Source organism: Bicyclus anynana, chromosome 18 (genome assembly GCF_947172395.1).
Source record: "Bicyclus anynana chromosome 18, ilBicAnyn1.1, whole genome shotgun sequence".
Classification (NCBI taxonomy): domain Eukaryota; kingdom Metazoa; phylum Arthropoda; class Insecta; order Lepidoptera; family Nymphalidae; genus Bicyclus; species Bicyclus anynana.
Genome location: NC_069100.1, coordinates 10,103,973 through 10,125,225, shown reverse-complemented (window position 1 = coordinate 10,125,225; position 21,253 = coordinate 10,103,973). Strand labels below are relative to the sequence as shown.

At 33.9% G+C, this 21,253-nt stretch overlaps 1 protein-coding gene across 1 annotated transcript; it reads left to right on the top strand.

Moving 5' to 3' along the window:
- The first annotated feature begins 1,116 nt into the window (after positions 1 to 1,116).
- On the top strand, positions 1,117 to 19,166 carry LOC112056008 (ras-related protein Rab-31). The gene is made up of 6 exons (XM_024096329.2): positions 1,117 to 1,308; positions 12,053 to 12,180; positions 13,137 to 13,279; positions 13,770 to 13,914; positions 14,591 to 14,708; positions 15,642 to 19,166. The coding sequence occupies exons 1-6, from the start codon at positions 1,266 to 1,268 to the stop codon at positions 15,743 to 15,745; spliced, it is 681 nt and encodes a 226-aa protein (XP_023952097.2). The 5' UTR covers positions 1,117 to 1,265; the 3' UTR covers positions 15,746 to 19,166.
- Positions 19,167 to 21,253: the final 2,087 nt, after the last annotated feature.

Genomic DNA, 21,253 nt, shown 5'->3' with positions numbered 1-21,253 from the left:
AACACGACGTTGTCGTAGCCGCTCCAAATACAAAATTCAAAAAGTAATACATTCTTGAGTCAGTACGACAAAAACTGTTAACAAAAATTAAAGAAATATTGTTGTTGTTGTGTAAATTAATTTACGTAATTGTTGTTACTGTTTGGCTAATGAAAGTAGAGACTGAAATCGCCTGCTAAATTAAAAAAATGTCGGAGTAAAGTCTAAAAATTAAGTGCAATTATTGGAATAGCTGAGTTTAATATTTATATATAGGTAGTAGTGTATTCACCTACAAAAAAATAATTTAAACAAATTATGAAAACACATGTTTTTTTAATTTATTCAAATGATTTTTTAAATTTGGCGAGCGATTTCAGTCTTTACTTTCATTAACCTAGTGTTAAATTTTTAGATACAAATTATTAAAAAAGTATATGCGGATGTCAAGGAGACGCATGACGTTTGTTTTTTTCAAGGGTTTCACCGCCTTCACCACGCTGCTTGTAAAGACTCTGCTCTGTATGATCTTCACTCTGTGACTGAAATAGAAATCTTTTTAATTTGTACGCTAGAAATTTCATAGTCCACCCTAGTCTCGAACCCAGGATTTTAAGATTCGAAGCTTCGTATCATAATATCCTGGGCTTTCAAGTGTGATGAAGTGGGCTGTCAAAAGTGAAGAGAATTTTCAAAATCAAATTCAGGAAACCCTATTAAATAAATCTTGTCATTGTGTTGAATTAGAGTTAATAATCTTATAATAAAGAGGATATGAGCACATTTGTACTTAATATTACTGTGCTAAGAATCTATCCCCAGACGATTAGATGAGATTGATTCTTCTTGAGGGAATCTTAGACGAATTAAATACTATAAGGCAGGAATCAGTTTGTGCTGCCATCTAACTACATTGATTAGAAACTTTATCAACCGCCGTTTCGTAGACAGAGTATCTCCGTCTACGTCAAAGAACATTTTTACTCAGGAGGTCTACGTGCAGTTAATATCTTGACTTCTTCACAGATGTCGCTTGTTACAAGTAACAAATGTCATTTTACATATTACCCTGCAAAATATAATGTACCGAAATCTATTCAGAAGACACACAATTAGAGATCCGTTTTAAAATCTGCCGTCTTACTTCACAAATATTTTCTGTGATGTTGTGAAAGGACGTCGAAGGTTTTTAAAAATGTTTGCGCTTAAAAAATTATCTTGCAATAACACAAAACAATGAGAACATTCGTTATTTATTGAACACGGTTATTTTAGTGTGGTGTAAAATGAAAGTTGTTGAAGCTAAAATTGTTGTATTGGGTTCGCAAGGTAAAGAAATTAAAATATCAATTAATAAACTTTAAAATAAAATGAGGATGCATGTTCTGTAAATACTAGTTTTATGCGATGAATATCGTTATGAAATCGTAAGTAGTATAAGGAAGTTATGAAGTTGAAAGCTAAGCTAGTCTGGTGATTAATTAGCATTTTAAAAATATATATTAAGTTGGTAGGCACATAACTTGAAATATTTTTTTAATGCTAAATAATACATAAATGCTAGAAAGATCGCCTAGTGATGCCTGTATACAATTCTTATATATCGTGATACTTAGGTGTTGCAGTGTTAGCAAATAACATATCTATACTAATACAAGCGGACGCCCGCGACTTGGTCTGCATGGAAATCAATGTAAATTTCAACCCCTATTTCACCACTTTAAGGGTTGAATTTTAAAAATTCTTGAATCACATTATATTTCGTATTTTTGATTATGATTTATGTACAAATTTTTAAAACTGTAACTTAATGAATGAAGGACTTTCCATATAAACTTTCAACCCCTATTTCACCCCCTACTATTTTTATTTTAGGATCAAAATTACTCCATATTTTGGTCCAAGGTCCCATTTACCATTATACCAAAATTTATCTTGATCGGTTCAACCGTGAAAAGGTAGGTAAAAAAACAGACAGACTTACTTTTGCATTTATATTAGCAATTTGAAAAGTAACAAAATGTATGGGAATGCCAGATCAATGGACAACTTAATCGCATGATGCCCTAATTTGATGAATGAATAATTACAATGTCCAAATTAGTGTCATTTATTAAATAATATCATCTGTAGACTGGTTTAATTTGAATTTGATTGACAGTTGTATAATGAGATAATAGGAGCAAGTAACTATAGACAAATAATGAATTTTGCGAACTCCACTGAAGTTTCCTGTGATACCATTTTTTATTGAATCAAAAATAGTGATGTGACAAAGTGAATGAACATGACTCATCAATATGTTCTGAACCAAATTAGTAAATTTTACTAATTAGTAAATAATTTTACTAAGCCATGGCTTAGGCGCTAGGTATTTGTTGGAAATTTAGTTTTTCGACCATCACAGAGTCGATTTATTCAATGCAAACAAACAAATAATCGAATCTTTCCATAATATAATATTAGTATCTATATCACTAAGGAAGTCGGGTTTGTTACAATATTTACATAAAACGGCTAGATTGATTTGGCTGACAATTGGTGGATTGGTAGCTTAAAACCGAAGGACATAGAATAGGATACTTATTTAGGGTAGGGGTAGGGTTGAGTAAGGTATATTAGGGTAGGTGTTGGGTGAGAGTATGGTAGGGTAGATGTAGGGTAGGCGTAGGGTGGGAGTAGAATAGGGATAGGGGTAGGGAATGAGTCAAAGCGAAGCTTGACAGGTACCGCTAGTAGATAATAATTAGCTGTTACAGAAGGTGGGAGAAGTAAAATAATATTTTCACTGTACACAAATTTATTCGATAACAATTTCAGCATAGCTTCCGCTATAATGTTAATATTACACGCTGATGGTAGTATATCAATGAATCTGCTAAACAACCCTCTATTTTATAATATTTGCAAAGTTAGTGTCTACTGTTGGTAGCACGAATATGTTAACAATACAAGTACGTTTTAATAATAGTTCTGGAGTATTATTATACAAACCAAACGTTAGAATTCTATCTAAAACACATTAATAATTAAAAGATATTTATAACGATCGTAAAATAATATTAAAATATCGAAACACAAAGTTGAGAAATTAAATACAAACTAAATCATAACGTGACGTCATAGTTGTCAAGAGTAAAATAACCAATGATGAATTTATATCATGTAAAATAAATAATTATATTTATATCAATAATTAATAATAACCTCTCCACTGTTCGGATTGATAATCATTGTTACTTAATTAAATTTAACTATAATAACCGGAAGTCATAAAAGTATGAAATGAAATGACGCTACTATACGCTAGGCGGCGACACTTATCTATACGAAATAGGCGGGAAGCAGGTACTATTTGTAACATTCGGCCATCCTGAAGAAGCCGTGTCCCACGGCGTTCTGGTAACACTCTGGTATCTCCCACTGCACCATCAGTTATCTGGAAAGAACAGGATCCAGCAGTAATTTGAAACTGACAAGGTTTTGATCAATATACATAATCGAAGTGCTATCATAAAGCCTAATTCGTTTCTGGTAATTATGTTCATGGGTCACTTAGACGTCAAACCCAAACAATAAGTATATTGTGCTATCTATATGAAAGAAATTCAGAAATTATGATAAAACAAAAACATCGCTATTAGTACTTCCAGACAGGTACCTAATCTGGAAATACTTATTTTACTATAAAATCACATATTTGAATTTTATCTGCATATTAGTTACTAGGTCATTCCGACTTCAATAAATATGAATCACTAAGATAACTTGATTAATCAAAATAACTCGGACCAATTCAAAACCAAAAATTAAAATCTAAAATCATTTATTTCAAGTAGGCTCAGTTTACAAGCACTTTTGACACGACAGTAGACTATTTGTAAAGATTCTACCACCGGTTCGGAAGGCAGGTTCTGCTGAGAAGATACCGGTAAGAAACTCTACAGTTGCTCTTTTGAAAAAGTCATAGAGTATTATAATTTACAATTGATAACAATTACAATTTCTTATAGTTTTATTTCCTGTGTGAAGGTGGAAGCTGACCCAATGGCCTCTAAGCACTTTTATCTTTATAGGAACTCATCAATGTTGTAGTAACCTCGACTAAGTAAATGTTTTTTAATACATTGCTTAAAGCTATGCATTGGCAGGTCCATCACAGTTTTGGGGATCTTGTTATAGAAGAGTACACCCAAACCTACAAAAGATTTTTTTACTCTTTGGAGACGATATGCAGAAATAACTAACTTATGCCCGTGTCTAGTAAGACGTGGGTTTAAATCTCCTTTTCGTTTGGAATTCGTTCGTTCAATTTAGGTAAGCACACAAATACTTAGGTGTGTCACACAGACGCAGGTCACACAGACGCAGGTCACACAGACGCAGGTCACACAGACGCAGGTCACACAGACGCAGGTCACACAGACGCAGGTCACACAGACGCAGGTCACACAGACGCAGGTCACACAGACGCAGGTCACACAGACGCAGGTCACACAGACTTAGGTCACAAAGTCGTATATCATACATACAGACATATAGTAAAAGGTAAGCCATAGTCGAATATATAGATATAGACAGACGTGAGTCGCATAGAAGTGAATCACTGACGAGTGCCACATAAGACAGAAGTCACGTAGAAGTAAACGAAGAGGAACCGAATCACATATATCGCCACTTATGCATAAGTCACATAGAGAGAATCTTACAATAATATTGTTTCAATTGTGCGTTTTTTTTTATTTAGAACTGTGAAAATCCGTGTTAATTCTCGACTACCGTATATGAGGACATCTGTAACTTCATTTTCCTCCCTATCTACCAGAACAATCTGCAAATACGTAGAACTATTAATCTTGTTAATATTACAAGAATATAATTTAATATCTTGTACTTATTCACTACCACATTCTATCAATAGACGAACTTTGAATTAAATTAATTGAATCTGTAAACTGCATCCCATAAGGTCTTAGCCCCCCACACATTATAGTACAAATTTTATACGTAGGTACCGACCTATCTCATGTTACGCTTAAGAAATCTCTTATGATTAGATTTTAGTATATAAGTACATTTATATTGTAGTTTTCCCAAAAAAACATACGTTTCCAAAATCGGTAATTCTGTGTATATCTATAATAATAATATGTGGGTACGAAACACCATTTTCATTACAGACATATTTTTGTTGATATAGCTATTGTTCCGTTTATTGTGTAGGTCTTGCTCTTGTACCTACATTAGGTGGCTGTAGTTCGCGGGTTGGACAAACTGACATTCAAACATTTTTATGACTGAACATTATGATGAGCTTACTGGAATAAGGAGTATTAATTCCTCGTGTGATATAGAAAAGTGTATCGTCTTACGTTTTTCCACTATCGGACATAATAATTACTATTTACTCGAGCCATCTATGATCGTTTAAATTTACACACACCTGACCATTAGCATACATAAAGTTCTATAGCATTCAATATAACCCTGATTTACCATTCTTCAACAAACTGTTAAATTACGGATAGTGGAAGCTTTACTCCATTATTATAAAGTAACTAGCTGACCCAACCAATGTTGCTTTGCTTTAGAAGTTTTACTACTAATCACCCTTATCGTTTAAGGGTATCAAAAATGTATAACAACCTTTTCTCGGACCTACCTAATATTATCTACATATAAAACTTCATCAGAACCGGTCAAACTATTTTGGAGGATTATAGCAACTAATCATATTATGATAATTTTATAAGTAAAGCTAATCCAAATGATATTTATTTACCCATTAACTTTTAATCTTTTGATAGTATATAGTGAACTGAAAATTGTAACAGGAATACCCTGACTAAAACACATTTTGTAAGAATAATCAATTGATACAGTTAGCACCATAGTATAAATGGTTCCCTAGTATTTACAAAAGGCCCCTTAATGATGTAGACACATATAGTATTCAAATAAATAATTAGAACTCCCTTTAACTTTAGGCATACGATAACTTTCCATAAGCGCATGGTACACAATACTGCATGTATTTTTTTTAATATAAGAAAAAGTAAATCTTTATATTTTTTTTCACTTATTTAAAACCTGTGGTATTAAGTACTTAAATATGATATTTTTGCAACTACTACTAATTGTTAAGTTTTAGCTTAATTAATCGGTCTCAGTATAGTTTTCTTATTTAAGCAGTTATTTTAACTAATATAATAGTTTTGTGTATAGGTGCGATAAAAGTTGTAATTTTCGTATTGAATTTGAAACTAGATGGCCCTGAGCTACAGTAAGATGCGGTAACTTTGGTGTCTTACTTAACCTAAACTAAATGTTGAATTGTGATTAAGGGCTCTTATGTTCAGGGTATAATGCTTATCATTTCTCATCGCGAAAAGAAGACGACTCTGTTCAGTTAGAGTTAGCCGTATACCACTGTATTCTAATTAGAGAGCCAGCTTGAATTGTCAATTTTCTTTCTTTACTGGCTTATAAGTATCTTATTTGTGAACCGAAATCCTGAATAGCTAGCCACCCTTAAGCTAGGAGTAAACGAGGTAATAAATTATATTAGAACTAAAATAGCCCGTTGAGCAATTGATAAGTACAGACAAACCCTAAGAGCAGATTTTATTATTTATCAAAACTACATCAGCTAAATCCTCGAATTATATGATAGAACTCTTCTTCAGAAGTTACTTCAATAAAGTACGCGATAGGCATACCTAATTATCACGTCTAGTAGGCCTAGCTAGTACCTACTGATTCTAATTTACTATTATATTAGCGCTATTAATGAACTCTGTAAACGCTTTACTGTCATAAACGTCAACACCAAGTAATATCAAGTATTTAATTTGACTGTAATAAAAACTGGATAAACTGAATTCTGAACTAATACTATAATTATGATAAGTTGTTATATTTCATGAACAGTTTAATATGGGAGTATTTTGTAGGGTGATATAATAAGCAATAACATTTAATAGCTAATTGTGCAACCTACCGTACAAGTAATTAAATCAATAATATTAAACAATCTTACTTTGCCCGCGGTTATTTAACACTTATGGAATACTTTACGAGACTCTTTTGATATCGGTATATGTTAATTTGGTTGTTTTAGGTAACATGGCGTTATGAACGGGATATTATTTATTTTTACTTGGCAGTTGGATGGATCTAAACATAAAAAGGTTTTTTCTAATATTTGATATATTATATGCTGTTTTTTTTTTACTGTTTGTGAAAGAGCTCTATTCACTTATCAACTTCGCCAAGGAGAGCTATAATTTACCCAATTAGCTAAACAGAACTTTGTACAAAATGCCTGTTTACTTTTTATTATTACTCAAACAAATCAATAAAATGTAGCTTTGGTAAGAAGTCATACATTTAAAATAAATCAACTAAGGTTATAAACAGTTTTCTTGCTAGAAACTATTATACGACTGCAAGACTTTTGTACAGGACAAGATTACTAATAGGTATTTGAATCAGTGACTAGTTGTACCAGCAACTTGATCATTTACTGCCTTCTATAAAATGTATAACAGTATAATAATCATTAAAAACTTTAACTTTCACGTATCACTACTTGAACACATCACGAGTACTTTATCCATATACCTGCATGTCTCGTCACATAGACATATGTAACCTATACCTACTACTCCACTCTAATATTTACTATTAATAGCACCTTCAAAACTTTTCATAACAATGGGCGATTTTTACTATTTTTCTGGCAGTATACTCAATTTACTTGTCGTACCAATGTATTATGTAATTTTATATGCACGCGGCACACCAATGGCGAGGCGTTTGTATAAGCGCAAAAAAAAAAGTTTACGATATAAAAGTATACATAGCTGGACTAACCTGGACTGTATGTGTTTGCTGCCGCGGAGTTTACGATGTCGCAGCAACCCAGCAAATGGCTCGGCGCGGCGGCGCGGCGACTAGAGGCTCGTGCTCCCGCAGGTGTAGCAGGGCCCCAGTCCAGAGGGCTGAAGCGTAGGAGAGGCGCCATACACTGCAAGTTTTCTACACGTTCGCTGCCGCATTGACGATGCTTCTGTCTTCTTAGTTGCTTCTTTCTTGTTCAGATGAAAACCCAAAGAGTTAATCAGACGTTTTGAGGCTGGAAGGCATTTGAACGTAGCTCCACCAGAAGGCTTTTGATGATAGACGATAAAGCGTCTTCTCCAATAATGTTGCACTTCTCGAAGTCTTCCTTAATCCTTTGCTCTTACCGACATGACATCAAATTTTTCAACAAAGTCGACTAGTCGTAGAATGCTGTATCCGGACACGCTTGTATGACGATATTGTAGTCTTCGAAGTCTTTGTACCAGCGTTCATCAGGGTATTGTAGACGAAGCTTGATTACAAACTTCTTTGAGTTCCAATTCTGTGCGTCACATGTAGTTGATTTCTTGGTAAGGGCGTGGTGTAGAAGAAGAAAAAAAATTTCCGTTTTTGCTTTCTTCGATTCTTCTTCTTGCCGAGACCCGTAGCGTAGGATCCCAACAGTTTTATGCCCACTTCTGAGATGTTACAGAAGGTGGGAGAAGTAAAATAATATTTTCACTGTACACAAATTTATTCGATAACAATTTCAGCATAGCTTCCGCTATAATGTTAATATTACACGCTGATGGTAGTATATCAATGAATCTGCTAAACAACCCTCTATTTTATAATATTTGCAAAGTTAGTGTCTACTGTTGGTAGCACGAATATGTTAACAATACAAGTACGTTTTAATAATAGTTCTGGAGTATTATTATACAAACCAAACGTTAGAATTCTATCTAAAACACATTAATAATTAAAAGATATTTATAACGATCGTAAAATAATATTAAAATATCGAAACACAAAGTTGAGAAATTAAATACAAACTAAATCATAACGTGACGTCATAGTTGTCAAGAGTAAAATAACCAATGATGAATTTATATCATGTAAAATAAATAATTATATTTATATCAATAATTAATAATAACCTCTCCACTGTTCGGATTGATAATCATTGTTACTTAATTAAATTTAACTATAATAACCGGAAGTCATAAAAGTATGAAATGAAATGACGCTACTATACGCTAGGCGGCGACACTTATCTATACGAAATAGGCGGGAAGCAGGTACTATTTGTAACACATACTAGTGAACCCGTCCATCCTCCCAAAAACTCCAAGTTTATGAGGATGGAGGAGGATTTTGTAACTAACAACTGTAACACTTTTTGTGTATAATAAATATTTTATTCTTAGAATTTTATTATAATTTTCATTACTCTAAATTTTCAAATCTCTCTCAGAGACTAGGGCAAATAAGTAAGAATTGTTCATTTACATAATTTACACAATTTTTCTTTCAACAGTCTGTCACAAAGCGATAAGATAGAAATTTCTGTTCAAAATTCCTTGGAGGTGCATGCCCCGGACCGGATTCGAACCCACACCCTCCGGAAGGCAGAGGTCATATCCACTGGGCTATCACGGCCTTATATGTAATGTCACTTTTAAAAAAATTTGCTAACTGTGAACAACAGATCTTTTGTCTTTTATTTTTTTTTTGTGTGAAGTGCTGGGCCTAAAATGTCTCAGTTCATAGAAAATGAACTTAGCATTTCCTCTCCTTCTTATCAAAGTTTGTCAGGGAGAGATTGTTTTAACACTAAGGCAGCCTTTGCATGCCATTTATAGTTTTAAGTTTCTCTTTTTTGTTTTATTTGTGCAAGAAGAATTTTAAATAAATAAATAAATAAAATATAAAGACCTGGCCTTCGCAGACTTTATATAAATATAATATAAGTTGAATACTAGCTATTCATGCTCTGTTGCACATTGTAATGTTATACAACTCTACATGCTCTGATTCACACATACATATACAATATAACTAGCTATTGTTACAAGTCTTACCTGCAAAACAAGATAAGGATGTAGGATAGTAGTAGGTAATTAATTTTTTTTTTGTAAGTTAGCACTTTCTGTCCAAATATTTTTAAGAATTTACAATACTGAGGTCTCGGTGAGGTGGTCGTAAGTTGCCTGTGTCCGGATAAGATGACACTCCACGTCAACCATTCTCAACCTATCTGCCGCCTCTTTTTCAGTCTAGATATTTCTGTGCGATAGTCAATCACTATCGCACATAAATATTGATTTTAATTACCCTGATTACCCTGGGTTAACAAATAACAATCTCACAGAAAGATGGATTTTAATTACCTTGATTCCCCTGGTATAACAAACAAGCTACTTTTTATGTCGAAAAATCCATAGTTCTCGTGGGATTTGTGAAAAATTGAATTTCACGCGAACAAAGTCGCATGCGTCTTCTAGTAAAAGATAAAATCACAATCCGTCATATTATCGGACTGTAGTATCAATTTGGATGTAATATATCACAATAAAACATTAGGATTACAATGTAATCACTTATCTTCAAATAGGTATGTTGTACCTACTGACACATTGATAAAATACTTTTGAGACTTGCTGATAAATTGAGATTTATGGCCTTTTTATTTATTATTGGTAGAGATTAGCTAGGCTAGAAAAGAATAAATATTTTATTTTTATTCATTGACAAGGACCTTTGCCTCCGATTCCGGGGGGCGTAGGGCGTGAAAATTCATACAGTTTTAGCTCCTTTACATTAAATGTGACATTTTTCAATATTTTTACTATAAACATAAACGCACAAATAACGAAAATATTAGTAACTAGCGGATGCCCGCGACTTCGTCTGCGTGAAACCCTACTACTACGCCTACCCCTACTCTACCCTACCCCTACCCTACCCCTACCTTACCCCTACCCTACCCCTACCCTTATTCTACCCCTACTCTACCCCTACCCTACCACCACCCTATTCTTACTCTACCCCTATGGTAGGGACCATGCGACGGCGACGGAAGCTTAAAAAATGGAGTAACTTCTCCCGTTTTCTCAACATTTCCTTTCACTGCTCTGCTCCTATTGACGGTAGCGTAATGAAAAGTATACTTTGACCTGCCCAGAAGCATGAAAAATAATTGTGCCAAGTTTCGTTAAAATCCGTCAAGTAGTTTTTGTTTCTATAACGAACATACCACGCGACGGAATCTTAAAAAATTGAGTAACTTCTCCCGTTTTCCCAACATTTCCCTTCACTGCTCTGCTCCTATTTATCGTAGCGTGATGAAAAGTATACTGTAACCTGCCCAGGAGTATCAAGAACAATTGTACCATGTTTCGTTAAAATCCGTTGAGTAGTTTTTGTTTCTATAAAGAACATACGGACAGACAGACAAAAATTTTACTGATTGTATTTTTGGCATCAGTATCGACCACTAATCACCCCCTGATAGTTATTTTGGAAATATATTTCATGTACAGAATTGACCTCTCTACAGATTTATTATAAGTATAGATTTTGATTGAACGCCTATACCAGGGTAGGCGAACCTTTATGCATCAACGTGCCATTTTTTCTAAAAAATGTTTAATGGGGTCATTGGCGTGCCATCAAATAATTTTGACTTTCTGATTATTTGGAGAATAACAATAATAAATACTATCAAAACTCTTTATGAAATAAAGTAAACAAAAGAGGTACATTTTGGAATGTTTTTATTACACGCATAAATTAAATGATTGTAAAATTAGTGTGACTTCTGTTGCTGCAGGTTAGATGACAAATAATTTATGTCAAATACCTACTTTACACATGTTTTATGATCGGCGACGTGCCCAAAATATTGTGTCGCGTGCCATCAATGGCACGCGTGCCATTGGTTCGCCTACCCTGGCCTATACAAACCTAACGATCATTATGACCTACGACGTCATTAAATCGTACCATTTTGAATGGGGTGTTTTTTAGGGATCCGCGGCAGTGCCGCAAATCTGACGCTTTAAATCCCTATAGCTCCGAATTTAATGATCGCAGGTACTCTGTTACTTTTACAAAATTGCTTCACTATTAGCATACTCCTAATTTATATGCAATTACATATACTGTCATCATCCCTATTCCGTCAACATCTTCAATATTCAAACGTACCTCTTATATTTTGCAGGTGTAGGCAAAACCAGCCTGGTGGTGCGGTACATAGGCAAGATGTTCTCTAAGCACATCTCACCAACTATAGGAGCTTCGTTTTTCACCTGCAACATCAACCTGGAAGACGCCAGGATAAAATTACAGGTACACACAGTCCACATGTATACGAAGTATTTTAACTATTAAGTACCTATCTATACTACAGCCCCACTCAATGTGTACTGTTTACCAACAAAGAAATAAAAAATGAGGGTATAAATCGTTAGTCATTTCACACCTAATAATAGTTATAATGGGGATGATGACTAGGTCTGAATATATTGATTTTTATAGGACATTCGGGTAAATAAGGTCAATATTAACAAATTAATATGTAAAAAACAAAGATTGTCTGGATGTTTGCAAAATAAATAAAATTTCAAAATTTTATTTTGTTTGAACGCCTATACAAATCTAACGATCATTACGTACCTACGACGTCATTAATTCGCATTTAGTGCCGCAAATCTGACCCTTGTAGCTCCCAATGTAATGATCGCAGATACCCTGTTACTGTTACAAAATTACTTTCCTATTAGCATACTCTTAATTAATATACAATTAAAAAAAACTGTCATCATCCCCAAAAACTAATTTGAATAGTTCTGAAAAATCCCTAGTGTGACCAAGTTATATTTTCTTTTTCGGATTTTCAATCTATACCAATATTTTAAAGTTGAAGAGTTTGTTTGTTTGATCGAACGCGCTGATCTCCGGAACTACTGGTCCGATTTGAAAAATTCTTTCAGTGTTAGATAGCCCATTTATCGAGGAAAGCTATAGGCTATATATATATATATATATATTATCCCCGTATTCCTACGGGAACGGGAACCACGCGGATGAAATCGCATGGCGTCAGCTAGTCTTAAAATATATGTAGAAAAATTAAAAAAAATCGAAAAATAATTTCTTGGTTACCCTAGGATTTTTTTTTAAATTATTCAAATTAGTTTTACATAATTAGGTAGTGTGCCTATCATTTGCGTTACATCCATTAATTACGGGACACCCTGTATATTTGTATCCCTAATCCTGATTGCACAATCCACTGTTCGCAGGTGTGGGACACAGCGGGCCAGGAGCGGTTCCGCTCGATGGCGCCCATGTACTACAGGAACGCCAACGCAGCGCTGCTTGTGTATGACATCACCAGCGCCAACAGCTTCGCCGCCATCAAGGGCTGGGTCAAAGAGCTGCAGAGGTGACATCATCATTATCACCTTATTTTAATAACAGGACCAGCTGGCCTATTCACTATTTTAGTTTTTTAGTTTTAGTTTTTGCACTTATAGATTAATGTAAAATGGCATCTGTTATTCAAATAAAGGCTATTTTATTTTATTATTTAAATAAACCATGCCATAATAAGTTATTTTTTTTTAATTTTTAACAATGTCAATATAGATATAAAATACAAAACACTATTAAAAATTTATAAAAAAAAATCCCCTCCCGCTGCGAGACATTTGAGTGCCCAAGCAACTGGTGGTCAGGACTCCAGAGTGAGGACCCTCCTCACAATACGCGCCGTCTCAAGAATGCCTGCCTTTTGTATCCGACTCTTGATCCATCAGTTAAGCGAAAGCTTCTTAAGGAGTTGGTCGAAGCTTTTCGCTATAAGACCATTGACTGAAACAACTATCGGAACAATAATAGTTGACTCAACATAATATATTATTATTATCTTCCAGCAATGTCCCCGAGCCCATGGTCCTATCTTTAGTCGGCAACAAGTGCGATCTACAAGAAAGCCGAGCGGTGACGCAGAGCGAGGCGGCGCAGTTCGCCGCGTCCATCGGCGCCGCCTACTGCGAGACGTCCGCCTTGCATGACCAGGTATATACAGGGTGTCCCGTAATTATCTATATATAAAAAAGTAAGTCGGGTTTGTTTAAACACTTATAATTCGAGATCTGCTGGACCGATTTTCATAATTTTTGATTTGTTGGATTTGTCTCCGCCAAGAATAGCTGAATACATCTTAAAAACAATCAAAACGAAGACGAATAAATAATTATGAAAGATGAATAATTTTCCATAAATGTTACTTTGTTTATTTAGTACCTGTCAAACATTTGTTGTCCAACCTGTCAAATACTGTTTATGTAATGATTGACATCTAAACGTGCGTTCAAAAATACTGACAAATGATTAACATTTACGCGTGCGTTCATAAGATTATTTTGTGTAAATTAAAGTTTTTATTTCCGAAAACAATTTCTAAGATTTATTCTATAGGTTCAGAAGTATGGTAGAATAGGGGTAGGGTAGAGTAAGGGTAGAGTAAGGGTGGGGTAGGGTAGGGTAGTGGTATAGTAGTGTAGGGATAGGGAAGAAGTGCACATAAGTCAAAGCGAAGCTTGACCGGGTCCGCTAGTTAATGTATAAAACGCAAATGGTAGATACACCACCCAATTATCTAAAACTAATTTCAATTAGAGTCTTTCCCACCTAGTGAGATAAAAAAATAACTAATGTTCTTAAATTAATTATGTATTATTTCGTTCGGCAGGGGATCGACCAAGTGTTTCTCAACACGGCGAGTGAACTGTTAAAGATGTCTTCATCAAGTCTCGTGTCGTCTCTGAGATCTTACGACTCTACGGATACTGACGAAAAGCTGCCTATAGGTAAACGATTCTTCCTCTACTACTTTTATTTAATGTCAAATAATTTAATTTTAAATGCAACAAACAAATAAATAGGGATGATGACAATTTTTTAAATTGTATATAAATTAAGAGTATACTTATAGCAAAGCAATTTTGTAAAAGGAACAGGGTATCTGCGATCATTACTTTTGGAGCTACAGGGATTTAAATGGTCAGATTTGCGGCGCTGCCGGGGATCCCTGAGAAACGCTCCATACAAAATGGCACGATTTAGTGACGACGTTGGCTCGCTGATCGTTAGGTTTGTATGGGCGTTCAAACAAAGTTACTAATATATTTGTTATTTGTGCGTTTATGTTTATAGTTCATTTATTGAAAAATGTCACATTTAATGTAAGGAAGCTAAAACTGTATTTTCATCTAATTACGATAAATTTTTTTTTATAGATTTTGAAGTTTATAATCTTATTTATTTTGCAATTATCCAGACAATCTTTGCTTTTTATGTATAAATTAGTTAACATTGACCTTATTTACCCGAATTTATCATAAAAATCAATATTCAAACCTAGTCATCATCCCCATTGTGAAATTCTGTTTTAAAGTTTAATAAGAATACTCTCTCCGCGAAGTAAAACTTCTTTATGCTTTAACTTGAGCTTGATTTGGGGTGTAAGCTACCGAATGTGTTACGAAAAGTGTAATCGGGCGAGGCCAACGGACGTAACTACTGAAAAAAACAAGCTGAAAAAGCCTAATGTGCTTTAGAAAGCACACTTGTTGTTTTTAGTTGGCGGTTTACTCCAAGTCGAAGATCGGATTAGTGAGGAGTTTTCGTTATAAAAATACATATTTTTCAGTAGTATAATTTGATTATAGCTGTTTTTTCCTTGAAATAGAAAAATAATATAAATTAAGAGATTCCTAACATTAGTGTACTCTGAATTACAGGAACCCCTACAGAAGAGAAAGCTACTCACACGGGGAAAGTGGAACTACCCGCGTTGAACGCTGACGTGAAACTCGGGGAATTACAGAAGAGCTTGTGTTGCTAGCGTGAATATATTAAAAATTTGCCCATTAATGGGGAATTTTTTTAAGGACATTACTGAATCAATTAAATTTTCATCGTTCTTCCGTCCATCTGATATTAATTAGATGAGAGTGACTGTTAGATTAAAGTTGATTCCAACAATTACTTGAACATTGTTTTTTAGAGATTTTAGAGATTTTAAGTTTACATTTAAAAGCTATAGAAATTGCTAGATACTTTGTATTATTATTGTACAATTTTACAATGTTATTAAGGACAAGGTTAAAGAATATAATTTGTTTTTTTATTAATTTTGGATATGAAACATCTATTGGCGCGTGTTGCTAGTAAAATCGACTTTGATACTATGACGACTAACTTTGCTAGTGATGGCAACGCTATGTCGCCGATCGATTTTTATTAGTAGGTATTTCTATATATGGACAAGAATAAATGTTTCATATTTACCGTGCATCCCATGATGGCCTATTTTTAGGGTTTCAGTTTTAATTAATGTATGTGTATCTATTTGCAATATTGCTGTGTTTTACTTGCCGTAATACTAAAACAAATAAATTGTTTTAATTAACTTTCTTTGTATCTTGCCATAAAATTTTCTGATAGGGGAATATATAGTTTTTACTGTTTATAATATTAAAATGAAATGAGTAATTATTTTGTTTATGTAATTGTTAATTTAAAAAAAAATCCCCAACCAGAAAATTTTAAAGATATGGGGCTCTGTTGGTGATGGATATGTCACAATTTGACATCACAAGATATAAGTAATTTTGCACTTGTGTGCCAATACTCTGACTTATTGTTTTGTTGTCATGGTTACGTTATAGTTTGTATAGTTTTGTGCTCAAACGGGCGGTATCTTTAGAATTATAATTTATAAACTTTCGAATTATACAGGGTGCTCGGGAGTATTTCCCGGTTATATTTTTTACCGAGAATTAATTAAAAAAAGTTAAAAATGGATTGTACATGTATTCTAAAATTAAAATTTTCGGGGTAAATATATATTTTTTTGTAAATAGATCTTAAAATGTGCCCCTTATAAGCATCCTTATAATTATGACGTAGCCAAATTTTACTTAGGTTGTGGCACTAAAAGCTGAACGGACCCCAATAGATGAATGTTTTTGCTAAAATCCCGAAAAATAAAATAAATTAGGTTACTTACGCGTGTACATAAATCACAACACAGCAATGTTTTCACTTATGGTTTTTGTTTAATTAACTGAAAACGGAGGTATATTAGAATAAACTAGCTGAAAACCGCGACTTTGTCTGCGTGAATTTTGCTTTTCTCGCGTTTCATTCAAAGTTGACCAAAACGCTTAAACGTTCATCTTTTGGTGCAACTACCCTATTTTAAAATGTAAGAATAGATAATGGCGTGTGTTACATGAATAGTCGGAATTATTTGAATTACTTTGTATGAAAACAAAAAAGTTTTTATTTTATAGTTAAAAAAAAAAATTATTACGCAGTTCGGCTCCTATAGTGGACTCATCAACTCCTAGAAGATAAAGGATTTCTCCTTATGGAAAATACCCCCGAGCATCCTGTATATAAGTTTCAACTATTTCTGTTAATTTCGAAGATTTGTCGATAAAATAACCGACACGAACGTACGTCACCACTATATTCCGTCCTGCGGCCTTATTATGTATCTCAGTGTCCCATTCGAACAACGAGTCACTACATCGATTTTCGTCGTATTTTCGTTTTTGTGATCATCTAATATAGTTATTTCTACGAACTTACCTTGACTACGTAATTTTTCATCAAGTGGCAATGATGTTTTGTTTTAACAATCGTCTTATATGAATATTTGAACAAAATAACGTAAATATCAGTTTTTCGTTAAAATAACGTAAATATCAGTTTTTCGTTAAAATAACGTAAATATCAGTTTTTCGTTAAAATAACGTAAATATCAGTTTCTCGTTAAAATAACGTAAATATCAGTTTCTCGTTAAAATAACGTAAATATCAGTTTCTCGTTAAAATAACGTAAATATCAGTTTCTCGTTAAAATAACGTAAATATCAGTTTTTCGTTAAAATAACGTAAATATCAGTTTTTCGTTAAAATAACGTAAATATCAGTTTTTCGTTAAAATAACGTAAATATCAGTTTCTCGTTAAAATAACGTAAATATCAGTTTTTCGTTAAAATAACGTAAATATCAGTTTTTCGTTAAAATAACGTAAATATCAGTTTCTCGTTAAAATAACGTAAATATCAGTTTTTCGTTAAAATAACGTAAATATCAGTTTCTCGTTAAAATAACGTTAATATCAGTTTCTCGTTAAAATAACGTAAATATCAGTTTTTCGTTAAAATAACGTAAATATCAGTTTTTCGTTAAAATAACGTAAATATCAGTTTTTCGTTAAAATAACGTAAATATCAGTTTCTCGTTAAAATAACGTAAATATCAGTTTTTCGTTAAAATAACGTAAATATCAGTTTCTCGTTAAAATAAAGTAAATATCAGTTTCTCGTTAAAATAACGTAAATATCAGTTTTTCGTTAAAATAACGTAAATATCAGTTTTTCGTTAAAATAACGTAAATATCAGTTTCTCGTTAAAATAACGTAAATATCAGTTTTTCGTTAAAATAACGTAAATATCAGTTTCTCGTTAAAATAACGTAAATATCAGTTTTTCGTTAAAATAACGTAAATATCAGTTTTTCGTTAAAATAACGTAAATATCAGTTTCTCGTTAAAATAACGTAAATATCAGTTTTTCGTTAAAATAACGTAAATATCAGTTTTTCGTTAAAATAACGTAAATATCAGTTTTTCGTTAAAATAACGATACTACCTGCTACTATCAATAATAGACTGACGGCCTCCGTGGCGCAGTGGTATGCGCGGTGGATTTAATGACGGAGGTCCTGGGTTCGATATAGAACCCGAAAGGAGTGTGGATTTTCATCCTCCTCCTAACATGTTAGCCCGCTTCCATCTTAGATTACATCATCACTTACCATCAGGTGAGATTGTAGTCAAGTGCTAACTTGTTAAGAATAATCAAAAATCAAATCAGACTAATGTTGCTTTACGTAAAATGACGATTATTGTATTGTGTCATTTCGTTGAAAACACAATGTTAGATGATGATGATGATGATGAATGATACACCGAGTTACATAATAGCCCTGCTGATCACACTACATAATACAGCACCGTCCGCCATATTAGCTCTGTATCATACATAATTTTCAATTTCTAATATTTTTACCGAAATCTCTCATACACCGAATTTATGTGATTTTTAATGACGAAATATTGTTAATGGAATATTGTTATAATAATTAAGAATTTTGATATTATTATTGTTATTACTTACCTACTACTTAAAAGACACTACTTTTGTATTTCTTGGATATATTGTGATATTAAAGAAATTAATATTTTGATTTTTTTTATTTTATTGTAAAACTAATAGTATTTATTAATGAAGATAATACTTAAATTAGCTAAACTTATTATAAAAATAAAATATAAGGAAATATAACTACAACTACAAAATTAAAATAAATTAAAATTAAAACTAATACCTAGAAAGAATTATCGAAATTTGCCGCCCTTGGTAGGGTGCCCATCACGCAGGCAGCATTCCCGCGCTGAATTGCGATAGAAATTCTTTGCGCGAGAAAGCTGCCCGCCCGAGGGTCGCCTGTTGCCTCTCTGAGGCGTTTGCAGATCTCCTTGTGGAGAGTCTGAGCGCTCCTGCCCCACGGACCTAGTGTCTCGACGCCAAACGGGACGAATTCATATTGGGCGCCGAGACAACTGTATTTTAAAAACTTTTGACGTTCCCGCATCTCTGCCGCCGCCCCGCCATGTCTGCCGGTCGACTGGATGTATGAAGCAGCTAAAGTGTCTGCACAAGTGGCATCCCACACCAGCGGACGACCCATACTCCAGGGAATTAATGACATCCCGTCGGGACGCTTGCCATCGTTGCGCACGATCTGAGGCTCCAGAACGGCAGGTACGTTAGCACTGACGAGCGCCCTTCTAAGGATGTAAAACTGGTTTTTTATGCGTGTAAAACTACTATTCAACACTACGGAATTACTAGATGTGTACTTACCAACAAACAAATTAAAAATTAGGGTTTAAATCGCTAGTCATTTCACACCTAATCTATAGGTACTAATATTAGAAATGCGAAAGTAAGTCTGTCTGTCTGTCAGTTACCTTTTTACGGCTAAATAGGGGTTGAAAGTTTGTATGGAAAGACGCGATAGCGATAATATTATAGAATGGGATGGGATGCGATAACGATAGCGAAAGCGATAACGATAATGGAACAGAATAGAAAACCCAAACCCCGTTTTGATTCCGAATTTAAAAATTTCTTAAATTACATTTTATTTCGTAATAGTCGGAGATCCGTAGAACATTTTTTTACAACTGATAACTATCAAGTTAATTTTTCGTGAGTAGCTTCATCTCGATAAGACAATCAACTTTTTTATTTACGAAAATTCATTCTGGTAGCTAACTGAGTTCCAGGAAATAAAAATTTCTGAGCGGTCGGTACGAGATTATGTAGCACTCCTTTTGTAGGACATTGTGGCTGCTAAGTTGTATAACTATTAAATAATCAACAGTAAAAAAAGTGTCTGTGATTTCAAGATATCTGTTCTCAAATAACATGGTTATTTACACGAGAGCAAATCACAAACAAGCTTTTTTTAAAATTTTGGTCGGTCAGTCTGTTTGTCCGGGCAAATTTTTGGAACTGCTGAACTGACTAACTTTAATCTCGGAAAAATCCATGGTTTCCGTGGGATTTGTAAAAAAACCATTTAACGCGTAGGTACAAAGTAGCCAGCGTCCGCTGTCTTAATATATAAATACTAAAGGTCATTCCTCGAAAACCGCTTGTACAAAGATGAAATTTGGCAGGGAGGTAGTTTAGTTAGTAGGTATTTGCGATCGGGCCGAATTATGGAGGTCTAAGGGCGCACAAAGAAGCGGGCGTCCGCGAGTATTGTATGTATGGGTTCTAACTTCTAAGATCGAGGCCTGGGTCGGACTAAAAAATATTAAGCTTTTCTTCAAGAAATCCAGAGTAAAAATTCTCATTCTGAAGTTAGGAACTTGGTGGTTCTATACTTCCTGTCTCAGTGGAACCGTCAGACCCGGTCATCATTATCATTTACTACCCTAACCCCACCAATCCGAATTGAAGCAGCGTGGTGGGTCTAATCCCCAATCCCCTCTCTTTAAGAAGGCCTAACCCTGCCGGCCAATTCACTAACTTAGCTACCTAATATAATTAACATCAAATCAATAACAATTTTCGCATTTTTCGTATTCCTAGCCCTTGTTAACGAAAATCACAATGTTAACTAGGAAATGTCATCTACCTACTCTATGACATTCACGAAGGGCTGTCAATAGGCACCGAATGTCATTTTTTACATACAATCTCAATTTTGGTTAGTTAGCATTAAATAATTATTGAATACCAAATCACGTGACTTAAGAA